At 36.0% G+C, this 19923-nt stretch overlaps 2 protein-coding genes across 3 annotated transcripts in view; one reads left to right on the top strand and one right to left on the bottom strand.

Moving 5' to 3' along the window:
- Positions 1-1034: 1034 nt before the first annotated feature.
- Positions 1035-3430, bottom strand: LOC106651690 (transmembrane protein 242). Its single transcript, XM_014370321.2, has 2 exons — positions 3238-3430; positions 1035-2399 (listed from the first exon to the last, which is right to left on the bottom strand). The coding sequence occupies exons 1-2, from the start codon at positions 3320-3322 to the stop codon at positions 2101-2103; spliced, it is 384 nt and encodes a 127-aa protein (XP_014225807.1). The 5' UTR covers positions 3323-3430; the 3' UTR covers positions 1035-2100.
- Positions 3431-3553: 123 nt separating this feature from the next.
- LOC106651689 (polycomb protein Asx) overlaps positions 3554-19923 on the top strand; it is a 29876-nt gene continuing 13506 nt past the window's right edge. Inside the window, exons 1-2 of one of the 2 annotated variants that reach the window (XM_014370319.2) lie at positions 3554-4266; positions 18755-19014. In XM_014370319.2, coding sequence (XP_014225805.1) covers positions 4035-4266; positions 18755-19014 — 492 coding nt within the window. In that variant the 5' untranslated portion in view covers positions 3554-4034. The other variant, XM_014370320.2, reaches the window with a different exon arrangement.

The raw sequence follows: 19923 nt of genomic DNA, 5'->3' as shown, positions 1-19923 counted from the left end.
AAGAATAATGATTAGTGTATGAATTAGTTTTATCGCTTTGCTGTGCCAGTTCTGGTGCTTGGACATTGCGCAGGAGGATTGACAAAGTGGAGCGCAGTCGTCACGACTAAAAATGCACAAAAGTGTAAGGCACCAAAAACTCAAATATTTCATATGGCAGACCGTCAGATTTATGCTTACTGCAAGATTAATTACTAAAGAAAAATACCTACATCATCTCTGAGAACAAAAATGTAATTAGGCGATCTAATCACAAATGACTTTTCAAAAAATGATAATTTATTACTTGAACTGAAATTTCTTTGGGCACGTTGGGTATGAGAGGTGGTCCTATAAAAGTTGAGCGAACGAATTAGAGATAATTAAAGATTTTGTACCTCAGAGGTGACTAATTCTTAGCGCGTTACTATTGGCTGGCTCTCGACTGTGCCGAAAATCAGCTTGCTTCCGTATACTGTGACAAGTAGCACTGGTAACGGTTGCTCAACGATCAAGCCCTTGAAATGTTTTTATCGAAAAAATGCCTTTTTAAATTTTTTTTTTTTTTTTTAATATCACAAAAGTGTTTTCTCGGGATATGGCAAAGGGACAAAGAAAATCTAGGTGATATTTTGAATGTGCACGCTTAGATCAACAATATTTACATGATTTTTTGCTGAATTTTTCACTCGAATCGCCGAAGTCATGCTAAAAAGCGTAATAGACATTGCTAATATTAGTTATGCGTACTTGGAACGTACATAAAGCGAGCTCCGATGATCGAAATAGTACAGAGACGAGTTTCATTGCAGAATTGGCTATCGTAGTAATTATTAAGAAATGACTCTCAATCACGCATTCGTTTTTTTAACAAATCTCAATAATCTCAATAATAAAAGTTATTAAATCAATTTGCCCTTATAAAAATCCCTAATATTGGAACAATCATTTTTTAAGATATTATCAATATGATTATTAAAATATAAGTAAATTTATTATTAAATTTCAATTGCCAATAAATTTATTGTTTAAATAATTAGAAGCGATACAGTCACTTCAGATCTGACATTAGATCTGATGTCGATTATTTTATGCAAATTCTGAAATTTTAAAAAATGAAAATGTTAGTTTGACGAATACTTGACAACATTTATTTGATCTCAATAATATCATAGCCGAGAAATTGTCAATAGTGTAAAATTTGAGATTATCATTTTAATCATTTAGGAAAGTAATTTAAAGTTATCAAACTACGAGGCCCAGCTGGACATACTAGGTACTCTATGTTATTTTGATAAGAGAACTAAAACGACAGATCATTTTATTAATGGTATTAGAGTGCTTCCAGTTATGGAGAGAACATTTTGGCACTTTTAATTGTCAAACTAAATTTCAGACCTTTCCAAAATAGTGCGCGCAAGCAGCCATCCCGGGATGATATTCTCGTGGAAAAACATCGACTTCCTATAGAAAATGGCCCCCGAGTCTATAGATATAGATCTGATGCGATAAACAGCTATGCTAGAGTGATATTCTCACGAAAAAACAACGAATTTCTAAAGAAAGCTATCGTCAAGGTTCGAGTTCAAGTTAGTGCCGTGACCGGGCTACCCATGGTGATTGCGGATATCTTAATATTATTGAGAGAAACATCGATAATTTCAATCAACAGTCAACGGATACACATCAGCTCGATGAGATCTATAAATATATTTAATTTAGCCTTACATATCAATCGAATCGATGATTATTTGTCGAAGATTTTTTCTTTCATCACTAGTATTTAGTTAATATATATTGCTTTGAGTCAATTATTACCAGGAATCTTTTAACTGAGTCAGAATAGTTGTATTTTTTATCAATTTCAAATGTAAACGTAAGGTCGTTTTCGCGGGTTCCCGAATCGTGACTTAAAGCTTAAAGCTTAAAGCTTAAAGCTTTTTTTCTGCAACTTTTGAAATGACACATTTAAAAAATTTTATCTAGGATGAAAACTGTATAATTAGATAATATATCTACAGAAATGTTTAACTCATTATAAATAACATTGATTTTATATTTTGTACAGTTAATTATAATATTTTACAAATTTAATAATAGCTAATTATTTATTATAGAGCCTTAGTTATCTTTCTTATGAATGTTAAAAAATAAACTTCTCATTTTATATCGAAAATCTTCAATAGATGAGGCTCCACTCAATTTCCAGATTGAAAGAAATATAATTCCGCACGAAATTGAAGAGTACAAGGATGCAATGCCTAAAGCTTTGGTAGCTAACTTCCTTCCATTAATAAGGTGCCTTTCGCTATCTGAATATTTAATATCTACTGATGGTGATTTTTTTTTAAATGCCATGGAAGTACTTAGAAATCCACTCATAAAAAATATTCCCCCTAGTCCGATAACAAATATTCCACCTGAAAAATTTATTTGCTTTAATTCAATTTTAAATACTAGTATAGAAAATACGAAATTAAATAAAAAATTGTACAGTTTGATTTGATGTACTTCGTTGTTATTATATTCTAAATCTACATAAATCTTGTTTAATTAAAATCCCCTTCACTCACAACACAAAACTAAAGTTTATTCATCTGTAAAATTATTTTTGATTTAAAAATAATAGAGTTGAAACTTTTGAATAAACTAAATTTGGATAACTATCTCCTACAACAAAAATATTTTATTGTTCAAATTAATCAAGTACCTTCTTTCTAAGGACGGTAACAAAAAATAATAACTTGATTTCAATTTTTTATTTAAAATATTTTGTTGCAAAAAAAATGTCTAAAATTATTGTTATTGCATGCTTTGTGAGTAAAAAACTCTACCTGCGTACAAATGAGTTAATTAATAACAAAGAATAAACTTTAATCTGAAAAATTACTGTACCTTACAATACTATCTAAGCTTTTTCAAATAAATTTAAGTGATAAACACAAATGTTTCGATATCGATCATTTGTAATTGATAAAATGTAAATCTAGTACTATATAGCCTGATAGAAACTTATTAGAATATTTCTTAGCTTGATTGACATAGTCTTTGTTTTTGTTTTTAATTTTGTTTGTTTGTGTTTCTGAATGTTTTTAATTTTATTACATTTTGAAAATGTTAATGCAATTGAATTTCAACATTGGTAATAATCAAGTCAAATGTACAGACTAATTAGAAAATTGATGTGATTATTTCTAGCAAAAAAATCTGTGCAGTTCCATGTTATAACATTAGTTTAATTTGGCACAATAACCATACCTGCCCATTTTTCAATTGAAAAAGATTTCTTTTCTTGTAATTCTTCCTCATAACTATTCTTTAAAGTTAAGACATTTTCTGACATTGTTAATGATTGAATGAGTAAGAAAAAATAAAAAAGCTGATCATAGTTTTTGAGAAAATTTAGGACTCCTTAACGCATAACACATACGTCTTGTTTATGTATAACTAAAGGCTATGACACAATACGATGGACTCTACCAAAAAAAGGTTAGTAAAGAGATGTACACGTAAATTGAAAACTAATACGTTGCCGAAAGCGAAAGGAAAGCTGTGGGCTATTGACTTGTACTGTATGCAAACACTATCGTTTTCAAAACTCGTGTCTGGGTCATAACAGTCAGAAAAAAAATTAAAATTATATTCTTCAACTTGCTTTGCAGAACATCTTGCAATTAACTTAACTGTTTACGGAATGAAGTTGCCGCAAAACGTGTCAAAATTGAGTCTTAACTTCATAATGATTTTTATTTAATATAAGCTAAAAATAATTATTTTAGTGGACACTCTATACTATTGTTTCACTGAATTGTTTACTAGAGAGAAACATATTGCTTGTTAAATTAAGTCATTTTAATTCTCATTCAATTGACACATTTTGAGGACTCAAAACAAAGTAAACAAAACAACAGTTCAGTTATCTTGAAAATAAACATACATGTAAAAGTATTGTGTACATGTGTTATGAATTTTTCCATTCCATTCATACAATCCTTAGAAATAACTATGTACTTTGTGAAATAGTGAGCATGTGATGTGCCAATATCATTGCAGCAATGGATGCAACTCATTCAAAACTTTGTAAAACCCAAACTTCATGTATTAATTATTGTTCAGAAGTTCAGTCAAAAAAATTTATCAAACATGCACTTCGACAGCAAGTGAAACGAAGGAAAAAAAACACTTTGATGGCAACTGGTCAACCAAGTTTATATAATAAAAAAATTGATGTATCATCTACGTCACATTCAAACATGACTTCTGCAGTGGGTTACTCCTCTACTATTGGTAATTGAGTGATAAATTACTACAAGTGCTTAACACATGTTAATTGGTTAAATACTTCTTTACAATTCATTTCTTATTTACTACTGATTTTTTATTTGTCAAACTACTCAAAATCGATATTCTTGTTATCACAAGATTCAAATAAATCAAATCAGATTAATTTTTGGATTATTGGTCAAATCTACTTAAAATTTACATATAATCTATACGAAGGTTTATGAACGCCAATTTAACTGAAATCTACAAATTTGCAAAAATCAATAAAATTATATCTCATCGCTCTTTACTCAATCAAATCATTACTGATATACAGAAGAAAAAGTTGATTGATTATTTCGGATTAGAAATTTGGATATTGCCTTATTATTCAGTCTACTCCAATTTAAGGTAGATTTAAACTGACTGGCATGTATTAAGTATACTCAGTGAATGATTGTTTTTGGAAATTCGTCATGAAAAATAATTTAAAATACACTTGTAAGAAAATTATTTAATTCTTTAGCAAAATATGCATCTTGTTTTCTATGTCTAATAAGTATATAATATAAAAAGAGTATAATTTTGTATATTCAAGAGTGGTAAATTACGTGTCAAAAATACAGCAAATTTTTTTCAACACATTCTTTTCTTTTTTAAGTTTTTGAAAATTTTGTGATAAAAAATCTTAATCGTATCACAATCAAAATTCGACTTGTGACGAATTATTAGCCCCTGTAAGGAAAGGTGCAAAAATTAAATAAATTTAGTAGTATGTCTTTTAGAAACAATTAGAAAAAATTTGATGATCATTAGATTGAATAAAATTTTTTCGTTTGCTGACTTACAAAGAAAATCTTTGAAATGCTCATAACGTTTACATTTCGTAAAAAAAAATAATATTGTACTACTCGAAATGTTTCTCATTTACATTGCGGGGAAAAGTCCCCTGGTTAAATAATGTTCCAAATATTCCAGTCAAATTAGTTTGAAAGTGGAAAAATTCGCAACTGCAGTTTGACACCGAGAATAGTTTGTGTTAAATGTTAGAAATCAGGTAGTATAAAATGCCACACTGCAAATTATGGAATTTAATCAATTGGGCTCTTTGAAATTACGAAGATTTGAACTATAAACTTTACGTTAAAAAGTTTACAACAAAAAATGTAGGTATTTTCAAGACCTTGCACTGTTGAACAATATCGAAGAAGTCCTTTATTTTAGAATTATTTCTTAAGTAAAATCGTGAGATCTAGCTAACTCATAAAGCCAATCGGAGTTTAACTCTAGACATTTTTATGAGGGATGTTTTAGCTCCATTTTTCAATATTTTTGCATTTTTCACCTCACTACTAGAAAGCTAAGTTAAAAACCTATCGAAAACTTATTTTGGTTTAATTTTCTGAATAATATTTAACCCTTTGCGAGTGAGTTTAAAACTGAGGAATCGGGCCGTTTTGGCTGCTTGCGCGTGGCGCCGGGACACTATTCATATTTTACCCATATGCATCATACCGTTACCGAAAAGTTAGGCAGTGTCTATTCACACCCCAGCCGTGTAAAAACAAAAGGCCAAAAAACGAAAATTTGACAGGAATATTCCGTTTTCCGTTTTCTTCCGTTTATCTTAAAGATAATCTCGAAAAATGCAAAGATGATTGCCCGAATTATTCTGTAAAAAGCTCCGAGCTTTTTAACTTGCCCGTAAACTTCCATACAGGGTATGAAAGACTACCCGTAGACTTCCGTTTTACCCATATACGTCCGTATGGGTATAAAGGTCTACCCGTAGACTTCCGTTTTACCCGTATACGTCCGTATGGGTATAAGGATCTATCCGTAGACTTCCGTTTTGTCCGTATACTTCCGCATGGGTACGAAAGAGTAACCGTAGACATCCGTTTTGTCCGTAGACTTCCGTATGGGTAAAAGGGTCTATCCACGTAGACTTCCGTTTTACCCGTATACGTCCGTATGGGTATACAGGTCTACTCGTAGACTTCCGTTTTACCCGTAGACTTCCGTATGGGTATAAGGGTATCCGTAGACTTCCGTTTTGTCCGTAGACCTCCGTATGAGAAGAAGAGACTACCCGTAGACTTCCGTTTCGTCCGTACACTTCCGTATGGGTATAAGGATCTATCCGTAGACTTCCGTATGGGTACGAAAGAGTACCCATAGACATTCGTTTTGTCCGTAGACTTCCGTATGGGAAGAAGATACTTACCGTAGACTTCCGTTTTGTTTTTTAACTTTTGTATGGGGCTGTGATCTACTAGTAGATTGCATTTCTGTTAGGACTTTTTTATTCAAATCGATTAATATTTTAATAATGCAGACGTACAATGAGATAAATTTTGTATTGATATATTATTATACAAGAACTTCCAATAATTGTACGAGATTATTCATATTATGATGAAAATATATTTTACTGTCAATTACACGCATGGGGTTTCTTTTTCTTAGAAGAGTACGAATTATTGGTAACATTCGCATGTCTTGGTTTTCCTCGAAAATTAATAGTTTTTGGAGGTACTAATTCGTTTTCTTGACTAGGTGCTTGTTATTTTCTTTCCTTTTCAGGAGGAGCATTGACAATTTCAACTTCCTTTCCTTCAAACCAAGTATTTTTAATTTTCGTCAATAGTGATACAGTCAATTCTAAATCTTTCGGATTTTGAAGAAGCTTCTCATTATTGTTAAAATATTGCAATAATTTTAAGAGACGTTTTCGTTTTTTAATGACAGATTCTGGGCCGTTATAATTAGTTATAAAATTAAGATTACTCAGTTTGATCAAAATATCTTGCATTTTCATATCTTATACTGATTGCGATTCTTCATTAATGACAACCTGCATATTTAAAATTTTATTCTTTTCAATCATCTCAATCACTGTGTAAAGTGTTGACAATTTATTGACAAACGATTGTTGACAGTTCAGGGATGCCACATCAACTATATCCTCCAACAAATTTTCCATCAATCCAACAAATTTTCCAATTTTATATCATATTCATTATTGTTATACACTGTTCCTGTATTGTAGGAGGTATTTTTGAAGAAGTAGAATTCGTTTGAGACTTATAAACGTTACTAAATTCTTTAGCGTATGATTTTTGTCAGCACTTTCCGATGATGACATTAGTTTTCCGGAAAAAATCATTTTACATATAGAAAATGTACTTGAAAGTTGACTCGATTTCTTGTCATGTTTACCCCTTTTGATCTTGTTCGTTACTATTGCGATCAAAAGATAGACTAATAATGAAGCTCTGTGCAAAATTTAAAGCTGGAGATTCGAACGGTTAAAAAGTTAAAAACAATTACGTTACAAAAAACGTGGCTTTGCGGCCGCGCAAGGCGACTCTTTTCCCGAACAGTAGGAGTGGGAGATGATATTGGGTAACAGGAGCCGTAAACGGAAGTCTACGGTTAGATCCTTATACCCATACGGAAGTGTACGGACGAAACGGAAGTCTACGGGTAGTCTCTTCTTCCCATACGGAATTCTACGGACAAAACGGAAGTCTACGGATAGACCCTTATACCCATATGGACGTATACGGGTAAAACGGAAGTCAACGGGTAGACCCTTATACCCATACGGACGTATACGGGTAAAACGGAAATCTTTCATACCCTGTACGGAAGTTTACGGGCAAGTTGAAAAGCTCGGAGCTTTTCACGGAATAATACGGGCAATCATCTTTGCATTTTTCGAGATTATCTTTAAGATAAACGGAAGAAAACGGAAAACGGAATATTTCCGTCAAATTTTCGTTTTTGGCCTTCCGTTTTTACACGGCCGGGGTGTGAATAGACACTGCCGAAAAGTTCCACTTATCAAGGAGGCTCCCTCGCCTACCGAACTAGTCAAGTTAACGTTACACTAATACGTAAGCGGAGTACACACTGCGCTGCCTAAAATTCTCAAAAACGTCGACCAAATTTCAATTTTTTCTCTTTAGCATGAAAAATCTCGATTTTTCCAGTCAGAGAATGATAAAATCTCCATTTATAAGATGTATGTATTAGTTCTTCTCAAACATGGTTGTTTTCTTGATCTATTAACGATTGAAAATAAATTTTTTGCCCCCTGTCATAACAGGCTATGTTACGAGAGCTTGAAAAATTCCAACTTTAAACTGAAAGATTTGCCCCACGCACACATCACAATCGGTCTCGTTTTATGGATACCTCCATCTGACTTTTGACCTCACCACTAAAAATCTGAGAAAACTACACGTCTATATCACTTGTGAATATTTATTCCTACATATATTATATATTATTTTTTCTATAATAGGAGGCTTCAATCGGAATTCTGAACGGTCAAAATTTATTAAAATTTGTCAAGGAATCCAAAAAATATATTTTCAAATTTTTTTACCGGAACCATCGGGTTCTAGGAACCTTTTTTTGTTAAAAATGGCATTTTTCGGCCCTAGAAGCTATCGCCTTCAATTAAAAAATCTGAAAAAATTGGAGGTCATGTATTTTGATGAAAAAAACAAGAAAAAAATTTTTCCAGATTTTTCGAGGCTCCGTATCGTTCTAAAAAAATTATTTTCGTAAAAAGGTGCGTTAGGTAATCTGAAAAAATCTGAAAAAAATTGAGGTTATGTTTTTTTAATGCGAAAAATAACTGAAAAAATTTCCTAGTACTACATCGGCTCATACCGCCGTATCTCGATTTTTAGAATTTTTAATGATTTTATCTGAAGGCCTGAAGCACTCAAAAAATCTGAAAAAATTCAAGGTTGTTTGGATTGTTGAAAAGTATTTTTGTGAATTTTTTCAGATTTTTTAATTGCTTCAGGCCTTCAGAAAAAATATAGATCGAAAATGGACGTTTATACCGGAAGTGGGGGGTAGGAGGGGGGAGCGGGTCTAAAAATTTTTTTTTGAAACCTTTTTACCATGCACTATAACATACCAAAAGCGCATCAAGATCGGTGACATACGTGCGCACGGTTTTGTAAAAAAGTATTATTTTGACCCATATACATAACACAGCCGCCGACTTGCACGTATGTGTGTGTAGTGTACGTGTCGCATGCGTTGACCGCCAGTTGCGTCAGGCGCGGTGGCCTCAGGCCCGAAAGCACCCACGTCGGTCAGATCGGCTCGAGCGAGCGACGAGCAAGGCCGCAAGCGGCAGACGCTCTGAGATTAGGCAGCTAGCTGCGAATTACTTTTTTATATTATGACTATTATTCGTTTACGATTGTTAATTAAATCAATCAATAATTAACTTCCCGAGTGAGACTCATTTTATTTCACCACCTAATATCCCACGGTTCTGGTTGAACCATAATAATTCAGAAGCGGGATTGCCCAAGAAAACCTGAAATTGTTGGTGTGAGTGTTGGATTCGTGCGGTGGAGAACATTAGTGAAGTGATCAAGCTTCGTGATTGTTCAATTGTAGTGAGTGATAAAAAAATTTTAGATGCCAAAAGTAAGATTGGCGAGACTCCAAAATGACGAAGGAAATATATCAGCTCAAGGCTGAAATTGAGCGACAAAAAGAACGCAGACGAGAAGTTCTTGCTGAATTCGAAAGAGTAGTTAACGAGCTGAAAGCATAAGTACAAGTTCTGCTACAGCAGAATGCAGCGAATCACAGTACGCCGGCAAGTAACACTTCAGATGATGCGTTCTCGAATGCATTATATCGCTCTGACGCAAGCCATGGAAGTGCAGACGCAAACGATTTCGCATACCGAAGGCAGATCAGCCCAGTTTGAAGAAATGTTATCTGTGGCGACTACGCAAAACTTAATTAAAGAGTTTAGTGGCACAGAAGGTCCAGAAAAGCAAGAGCATGGATGATGGAATTGATTGATACAAAGAAACTCTACAATTGGAACGATAACATGACTTTAGGCATCGGCAAAGCAAAGCTAAAAGGAGTGGCATGGAAGTGACTATTGACTAAAGAAGATCAGATACAAATTCTTGCTGACTTAAGAAACAATTTTGAAAATACATTTACATATTTTCGCAGGAAAAGTGAGCAACTGAAGAATATGGTTCAACGAGGTCAAGGTCACCGTGAAAACTTAATGCAATATGTAATAGATAAAGTGTGGTTGTGTAATGGACTCGGGTTTTCTGTCAGTGAGATTCGCGACGAAGTGGCTACAGGACTATGGTCGAAAGATTACACACAACAAATCACTAGTCGTGATTATATATCAACCGACGATATTCTAAAAAAGTTTTAATAAAAATGGAAGTAATTGCCGAGAATCGCAAAGAGCGCATCTTTGATCAGCGAAAAGCAGCCAACACATCCATAAAATGCTCCGAAAAAATTCGGGAAGCAACTGTAGTAGTTATGTAGCATATCCGTGAAATTCATCGAGCAGCAACGGCAGGTCAATGGTACCACAGGTCAACACAGTAGCATCGCAGCATCAGGCATCGGAGTTCGGAGAAGAAGTAAACCCACTCGCTAACGAAAGCAGTAAGCAGAAACGAGTCAGCAGCAATTCGGTAAAGTGTCATAATGGTCATAAAGAAGGCCGTATTGCGCGCGTATGTAATATCCCAAAGCGTGGGTTTACGTGTTATCATTGCGGGAAACCCTGGCCACATTGATGCGCGATGTTTAAAGAATCCGAAAAATTTCAGTATTGCAGTGTCTAATAGTAACGACGTACTTTGTTGTATCTGTTTCGGATGATCATGATTTGGGCAATAAATTCATACGCGACGTAAGAATAAATGATTCATATTATAAAGCGCAGATAGATCCCGGAGCATTCGTGTGTACTATGAAATCGACCACTGCATTGTCAGCGGGGTTCCGAGTAATTTTTGCAAATTCCACTCGGATTCGGAGCCAGCGTTGTCAATTCGCCCGGTATGGTAGAAGAGTCGCTTCAACTCTACGCATTATATCCGAGAAAAGTAACTTTCCGAATTGTGCCAGACACTGCGCAGCGGCATAATATCATATTATACAGAAATTTTACGGAAGATCCGACGTTAACAAACACACGTTTAGGTTCTGAGTTAATCTTTTCTGATATTGACGCGAGCGAAATTCACATTCCATTTGCGACTAAAGCACGTGCTCTGGAAAAGGTCGACCTAAAATCCGAAGAAACGCTGTTTATAAATATAAGCTTTGATGAAGATAGCTTTATTTTGCCAATTATGAACGTAGGTAAATCGATGGCATGTATAAAAGTAAATGAGCGTATAGGTTGCAACGATCCAAATTTCACGCGACTATCCGTCAATGCGAAATGCACACGTCTTCCGACGCAAGGATATTATTTTGAATCGCGGCTTGCAAAACGAGAGATAGAGTGCGCGCACACGAGATAAAACTCACATGAGATGAGTTTCAGTTTTTGTCCAGCCTCACAGAGAAACACATGGACACGGGCTCCGAGCTACATTGGCTCACAAGTAAGTACGCATACTCCTACGACGAGATGAGGCAAGCATAAGTTCTACCCGGGAACCGTCCGACCCAGTGTGTGTTGGAAGGTGCTGTGCCAGTGCGTCTGAGGTGTTCGCAATTAATTATAGCGCTAAGAGATTCTCGGATAAATCGCGTGTGTTTGCTACGCGTCTCGAATCATCGCTTTACCCCGTAAATAATTAATACTAATTTGCACGCGTGTGCGTTTTCTTTTGTCATATGTTGCAGGCAGCCGCGTAAACAACGCCGTTGTTAATTTATGTCTATACAAACCGATATCTATTTCTATAATTATTTAAATATAGATAACTTGTCTCCACCAACTTATTTAAACCAGACCATTATTTCAGAGTTCGAGAAAATAAAATAAAACGATTACCTTCGAATAATAAATAAAAACCTTGCAAGGTGATTCGATTCTGTCAGTCGAAAGTATGTGTGGAACCGAAATGCGTCGTGACGAGATAACAGAAAAAGAGGTTGTCATGATGATGTGACTGCGGATCTAAAGAATGAGTTGGTAAAATTGTTAAATGCGCATAGATAATATATAGCTAAAAATATGAATGAAATCGGAAAAACTGAATTAATAAAAATGGACATTGAAGTTGATCCTAATTCTCATATACAGTGCCGACCGTATCGACTAAACGTGAAGGATCGAGTGAACCTCGATGAATAAAAACATTTGGGTATCGTAACGGAAACAGATTTTAAGTACGCGAGCCCAGCATTTATCGTTAAAAAAAAATATGGCACGCCCAGAATGGTCGTGGACTATAGATGCTTCAACAAAGCGACAAAAATACTGTCTTACCCTATTCCCAATTTCAATGATTTTCTCGAAAAATTACACAGCGCGAAGTATTTTATTACGTTGCATTTGGCGTGGGGTTACCTTCAACTACCACTCACAGAGTAAACCCAAAATAAAACGGCATTTATCGCAGAGACACAAACAGGCCAGTTCGAGCGAGCAATGTTTGGGCTCGCGAATGCCCCACGTTATTTTGCAAAGCTAACGGATATAGTGATTAGCACGGAGAGAAAGAAAGGTTTCGCGTTCAATTTTTTTGACGATATCTGTATATTTGCCGAAAATTGGAAAACTTATTAATAAACTTAGAAATCATTTTATGTCAACTAAAAGCCGCAGGCTTAACGTTGCTTCAGAAGAAATGTAGATTTGGGATGCGCGTAATCAAATATTTAGGATATTTTCTTGGTGAGGGGATTATTAAGCCCGGAGATATAAAAATTCTAGCGATGAAACAGTTTCCAAGACCGAGAATAAAAAAAATATTGCAATTCAAAGGTCTCGCGGGATTTTTTAAGAGATTCGTACCTAATTTCGCATGCATCGCACGACCGCTTACACAAATACTTAAAAATGATACGGAATTCGCGTGGAATAATGAGCAAAACAAGTCATTTTTAAATTTAAAATCGAAGCTAATTTCTAAACCAGTGTTACGACTTTATAATCCGAAAGCTGCGCGAACAGAGTTACATACTGATGCGTCGGATTCAAGGTGGTACTATTGCAAAAGTATCAACACAATGATCCATTACGATTAGTTTATGCTATCAGTCGATGCATTAGGGAAGCAGAGGTAAAGTATTACTCGAATAGACTTGTTACTCCAAAGATTACGACCATTTTTAATCGGAATTAAATTCTATGTAGTAATTGACTGCCAATGCTCGGTACACCTAATCACTTGGAAGACGAAAAATTCTCAAATTGCGCGTTAGATGAGTGAACTGGCAGAATTCGATCTGGAAATAGTTCATAAACCCGGAAAATCGATGCAACACGTTGACGCGTTATCGTAAGCGCTAGTAAAGAACGAATTATTGAAAAATTCGATGATAATGAATATCTATTGTAAGGAGAACGAAATATTGTTATTTCAACGCTCTGATGAAAATGTATCGTCTATTATTGATATTTTGAAAAAGAATGTGAACGCGCGAAGCAAATCTGAACGAAAATTGACGAATAATTTTATACTAAGAGACGGAATATTATTTAAAAAAGTAAATGGAGGCGACGAAATATTTGAGTAATATGTAGTACCTGAGAACATGAGAAAAAGTCTCGTAATTAAATATCACGACTGCATGGTCACAAGCGCGCTCCTCAATTCTTAATTGGCTGCAGTCTACAAATTGGTCGTCGTTGCTGGAGGCACACGTCACTCTATACTCGCTGTTTGCACACTCCTTAGGTATCACTCTATTCACACACTCGCTGCTCGCACACTCCGTAGAATATTACTTTGACGAAAGATACTTGCTGTCCCGAGAAGACGCGTGGACCGGAGATGGTTGCATACAAGTCGGTAGGAAACGAACGAGAAGACAAAAAGCTAGCTGCGTCGCGACTCGTGTAGAAGACTCGCTATCGACGGAGGCTGGCTCGAATAAGTAGATGGGAGAACGAAAGAGGATGAGCCCGAATTGCTCTGTGCTTATATACCCCGCATTATCTGGGTCACTCGAGGATTTTGTTATTCTCGCCCAACACCGTGGGTACTGTCGCGTCATTTGTTTGTCCCCGATACCCTACGGAATTTATAGCCCTCTTTTGCGGGTTACGTGCGGTCATCGTGCATCAAAGCGAGGCCTATACGTAACTCCCGGTTAGCTCGAATTTCGATAATACGCGTGAGCGCGTCCGCGGCAGCGCGACGTCTTACGAGTCGTGGTGATCATTATCGTAAAGGTGGCGAAGAACCGACAAAGACATCGACCCGTGTAGATGTGTTATCGCGATAGCATGACACTTATTTTCGGGTATCTCACGCTAATTTCGGATCGGCCGTGCGCGTAATATTTGCTGATTGACCCGATCGCGTATCAGTGGTGTGTACCTGTTACATTGATTATGTAACAGACCGTTCCATACATTTTCTCGAGGTCATAAATACATTCTTGGAATCATAGATAATTTGACAAAGTATTTATTTATTGTACTGGTAAAAAAGTGTACGTCTTAGTCGACAGTTAAGCAATTCGACGAGTTTAAGCGTAGATTCGGAGCGCCTGAACGGATAATTTCAGATAGGGGTACATCATTCATGGAACATATGTTTCAAAAATTTTGTTTAAATCATGGAATAAAGCGTTTTTTCAATTCCTCGTGACACTCAATGGCTAATGGCCTTAAAGAAAGAATAAACAAAACGTTATTACCGGTTTTGAAAATATCTGTTTTGAATGCTAGCGAGAAAGATTGGGATTTAAAATTAAAGTATATCGAGCGCGATGTAAATTTTACGGTCAGTACTGCAACTGGAAAAGCTCCATTTGAAGCGTTATACGGTTATTTGTCAATCTACAACGAAGTTTCATTTCGAGAACTTAAAAAACATTGTGAAACATATACTCTTCCGCAAGAAACACAAAAAGTCATTCGAGAAAAAATCGCAGCGGCGCAAACAAAATGCAAAGAATACTATGACAAAAATCGTTTCACAAATGTAAAGTATAAAATAGCTGATATTGTTTTTATGAAGTGACAGCCAATAGCGACTGGTGGGCCTAAAAAATTGCAATTTGTGTATTTTTTTCTGTAAAGAAAAAGGTAGACATCAAGTCTTCTGAAACCTTTGACATCACGTGGGTGAATTGACCTATCGTACTTGAGTTTTGGTACATTATGAATATCCGTCAGAATTTTCTTATTGTTGCGATGACGCGACCAGTGATAGATAATTGAAATGTTTCCTGCGTCCCAAACCAAACCCTGTGCATCCAATTTGATAAAGGGCTCAGGCGGCAACAGACCAGAAATCTTGCAACTCTCTATGTAGTTATCTTCACATTCGGTGATAGAGTTTATCATAGGACTAATGTGCTCTCTTATATAGGCAAAATAATTTCTTGTCAGTCCAATTATAAAATTGTCAATCCTCGGAATATCAGCTGTATTATACAGAACCTTATTACTAATCATGTGACTATACTGTGAGTTCATCTTCAAACTTATACGCAAGCATTTCCTTTCAAAAGCTCTTAATTTTTCCATAGTACTAGCGCTTTGGTTGAACCAAATCTGTGCTCCGCACGTAATTATCGGTCTGATCAGCAGCCTGACACCTTTACCTACTGAGCCATCAAGGCGTCTTGCAATTTGTGTATACCGACCCGCTTGTGATACTCGCAATAGGTCCGAATGATGTGTACCGAGTTAAAAAATTGGAATGATCCGAAGAATATGTCCTACGACACTACTGCGCATGTAAGCCAGCTAAAAATTTGGAAAGGTGGTAGTATGTATAAAGGCGATACTGATACAGAAACTAATGTAAAATTATCAGATACAGAGAGTGAAGTTGTTTATAACTCACTTATATCTGATGATGCAATTGGCGTCGGTGAGAATAAAGCAGATTCGGAAAATTCTGACTGTGACGAAAATATCAAAGAAAAATGTATGCGCATAAGAAAGAAATCGAAATATTTAAATGATTATATTTTGTACTTGCATAGCATAGTAATTTAAGTTCTTTTTTCTGAGAAATTCATATTATTATTTTATATTACACTTTAGATTATTTTAAAGATTTGTTATATACCTTTTTGCTATAGATAATAACTTTATTATTTAGAATGAATTGTTACTGTTGCTGACTGAGAGGAGGAACATGAAATAAGTGTATAATGCTCGAGTGAGGTTCACTCACAAGACTTTATTACAAATATAATAACTTAATACTATTTTAACAAGGCTTACAAGCTATGTCAGCAGATGATTGTTGATCTTGATGCTGGAGGTGGCTGTTGATCTGTTGAGTTAAACGGCTGCTGCTAGGCTGCTTCTAGGCTGCTGCTTGTCCGACGGTCACGGCTACCGGGATGATGTTCACGGCGGCTTGACTGGTGCAAGCTCGAATGCACCCTCACGAGCTTGACCGTTCATGTTTAAACAATAAGTCGCTTCGGCACTCGCGGCTGTATGACTACAGTTACAATTGAGCTAGTGCGCTATTAATAATTCTCTAATACTTTCCGCAAAATACAAGTATATTTTATTCGATGTTCAAAGTATCTCGGAGTCTTCATTATAATATTTCGATCGTTCGCGCACAGATCTTCGCCTTACTCGACTGTATAGAATGATCTGCCTCGAGTCCTAATTTTTACGCTGGTTATATACTAATTTAATCATGCATCTTTTCGGTGGGGGTACGTCTTGGTTCTTTTCCACAAGTCGCAAATCTACAAGCTATTTCGTCACTTGTTGACTTATTGTCCGCAGGTCAAAGATGTGTCCAATAATTATCTCGAGTCAGAGATGTGCCTAATAATTATCTCGGGTCATAGGTCAAACTCTCGGTGATACGGGAACTTGTGAGTGCGTGTGCGGCCTTGTTTTTTTTCCTCCGTGCCATTTTGAATTATGCCACCGATTTCATCTCCCGTGCGTGCGTTATGCCTTCTTTGTATTCGGCTTGCATACATACGCGAGTACACATACGCGGGATACATACACGTGCGAGCTTGATTTAATGCGTCGGCGCATGTTGGTCGCGCCCATCCACACGTACATGCAAACGACAGCTTTCGCCTTACTCTGTGTTCGGCTTACACACATGCATGAGTACACATACGCGAGATACATATAAGTTCGGGCTTGATCTAATGCGCCGGTGTGCGTTAGCCGCTTACACTCACACATACATTCACGCGACCATTGAGCCTGTGTGCGCTGTCGTATGCCTACCAGCCTCGCGTAGCATAGTGTACATCTTGGCTGTACCGCCTCTTCGCTCGCGAGATCAAGCGTTATACGTGTTCGTTTGCCGGTCTTATTTTCATCATTTTTAATTATTATATTTAAATTTTACAATACTTAATGCTAGGTTATTGGTATATAACAGATCGTATAAAAAATATACTTATGTTCATGTTAATCAAAATAAAAATAAACAAATATTTTTGGTGGACCAAGCGCATATAGAATGGCCGAATGTTATGGACACGCATAACACAACCGCCGACTTGCACGTATGTGTGTGTACGCGTCGCATGCGTTGACCACCAGTAGCGCCACTCGTGGTGGCCTCAGGTCCGGAAGCACACGCGTCCGGTAGATTGGCTCGAGCGAGCGACGAGCAAGACCGCAAGCGGCAGACGCTCTGAGATTAGGCAGCTAGCTGCGAATTACTTTTTTATATTATCACTATTATTCGTTCACGATTGTTAATTAAATTAATCAATAAGTAACTTCCCGAGTGAGTCTTGTTTTATTTCACCACCTGACATCCCATGGTTCTGTTTGAACCATAATAAAAGTTTTAACTTTCTCTGTCACAATACATGCAATTTGTACAAAAACTTATAAAAGATACATCAACGAATCGATACACATGTAGAATATAACATTAACTGATTTGGTGCATTTGGGCGGCAAATGATCAGTATCTTGTTGTAGAGTTTTGATAATGTATACAGTGTTAATACAGGAAAAAATCACAATGTTTGCAAAAACTGCAGGTTACTTACTTGTTCTACTGCTTGCGCCATGTGCGGTTTTATAAGGCAAACTAAAGTTGTTTTCCAGCTGTGACTGATTCCTCCACTTTGGGTTGCATAGAGTTTCTACTCTGCTTTTCCTACTTACAGCACGCCGCTCGCTCAGCCGATGTCATGTCGAGGGAACTGAACAGGCTTGATAATTCAGTACAATTTATAATAACACTGCTAAATGTCATGTTCTGCAAAATATCCACGTGCGCATAGTTTCAGCTACGTGTAAAGTGAGCGACACCAAATTTGCTGTAGGTTACCGAGGTTACGCTCGCTATCACATTTGACCTACTAAAGTGTTTTGTTAATAATTTTTTATCGAGTCTTTAATTGAAAAATTCTCTTAAAAGTCCTTTATGCACCCTGAATTTTACCTCTACGTAACTTTCCGTGTCATGTATGATAAAAATCACATGCGAAATTTTATGGAATAAATAAAAATGAATTTCATGTTTGATTAAGATTATTCACATTTATTTCTCTTTTAGATTATTTTATTTTTTGATATGAAATTTTTATTCTGAAATAGGAGTAACAGAATCCGATGTCACAATGAAAGATATTTTGGCTAGTATACCAGGATTTGAACCAAAATTGAATCGTCGACGTTCGATAAAAAAATTGTCGATTGCTGAACAACTGGAAGCAGGTCATATTGATTTAGAATCACCATCGAGTATACTCATTGGAACAAGTTTGAAAATTGTTTTAAACAGGCATACTTTTCAAGCTTTACCGCCATTATATCAAAAAAAATTGGTGCAGTTACTGCCCGCTGTAGATAGACAGGTAAGCTAGAAACAAATAAAGAAACAGATGTTCATACTATTTATTTATTTTTTCCACAAAAGATCTCGGAAATAAGGAAACCCAGAAAAACAAACGTCGGATTCGAATTCATAGACCCCAAAAACATAAAGTCTTTTAAGTACAGTCTGTGGAACTAAAATTTCGAATTTTTTGTGTGCCTGTGTAGTACACAAAATAATTATAAAGTGCTCTTGAAAAATTTTTGTGTCAAGAAAAAAATTTCTCCAAAATAATCAGTAGAAACCACTCGCTATGACCGCGCGAAGGCCAACGGGTTTAATCACAATTGGGATCTGAAGCAGCGCTCGTTTTTCGTCTAAGATGACGATTGGCGGCGTACGCTCGGCATTTAACATAGGCTCTTACGCACGAGACGAATTTCTCTCCTAGTCCATAAGAGGGCGTCTCGCTCACAAGAGCTATGTTAAATGCCGAGCGTACGCCGCCATCTTTGACGAAAAACGAGCGCTGCTTCAGATCCCAATAATGGTCCAATCTTAATTGGCAGCGGATAAAAAATATGAGCTTTTTTTGATTAAACAATTACAGCCAATTTATTAGCAAAGAGCTTTCTCATAAAATTTTATTTATTTGTATGAACGCTAGTATAAACTGAGGTAACCTTTATATTGATAAATGAATTATTGTAATAATTTGTTAGTAATTCAATGTAGTTTCCAAGTATGTAAACCAAATATTCCTACAACGTCTGGTTCGAAATCTCATTTTCGTGCCTATTGCATTGTTTGTTATGCAAGAAAGCAAAGAAATTCTTAATATTATTGTCAAATGAAAAATTTCGATAAAAAACAAATTTTAAACTTTTTTCTATTTCTCGTGTAGGCGACTGTAAGTGCCCAACCGCAACGAATCCCCCCCCCCCCCCCC

The sequence above is a fragment of the Trichogramma pretiosum genome, unplaced genomic scaffold, assembly GCF_000599845.2.
Source record: "Trichogramma pretiosum strain Unisexual culture from Peru unplaced genomic scaffold, Tpre_2.0 scaffold9, whole genome shotgun sequence".
NCBI lineage: Eukaryota > Metazoa > Arthropoda > Insecta > Hymenoptera > Trichogrammatidae > Trichogramma > Trichogramma pretiosum.
This window is presented reverse-complemented; position numbering and strand designations above follow the sequence as displayed.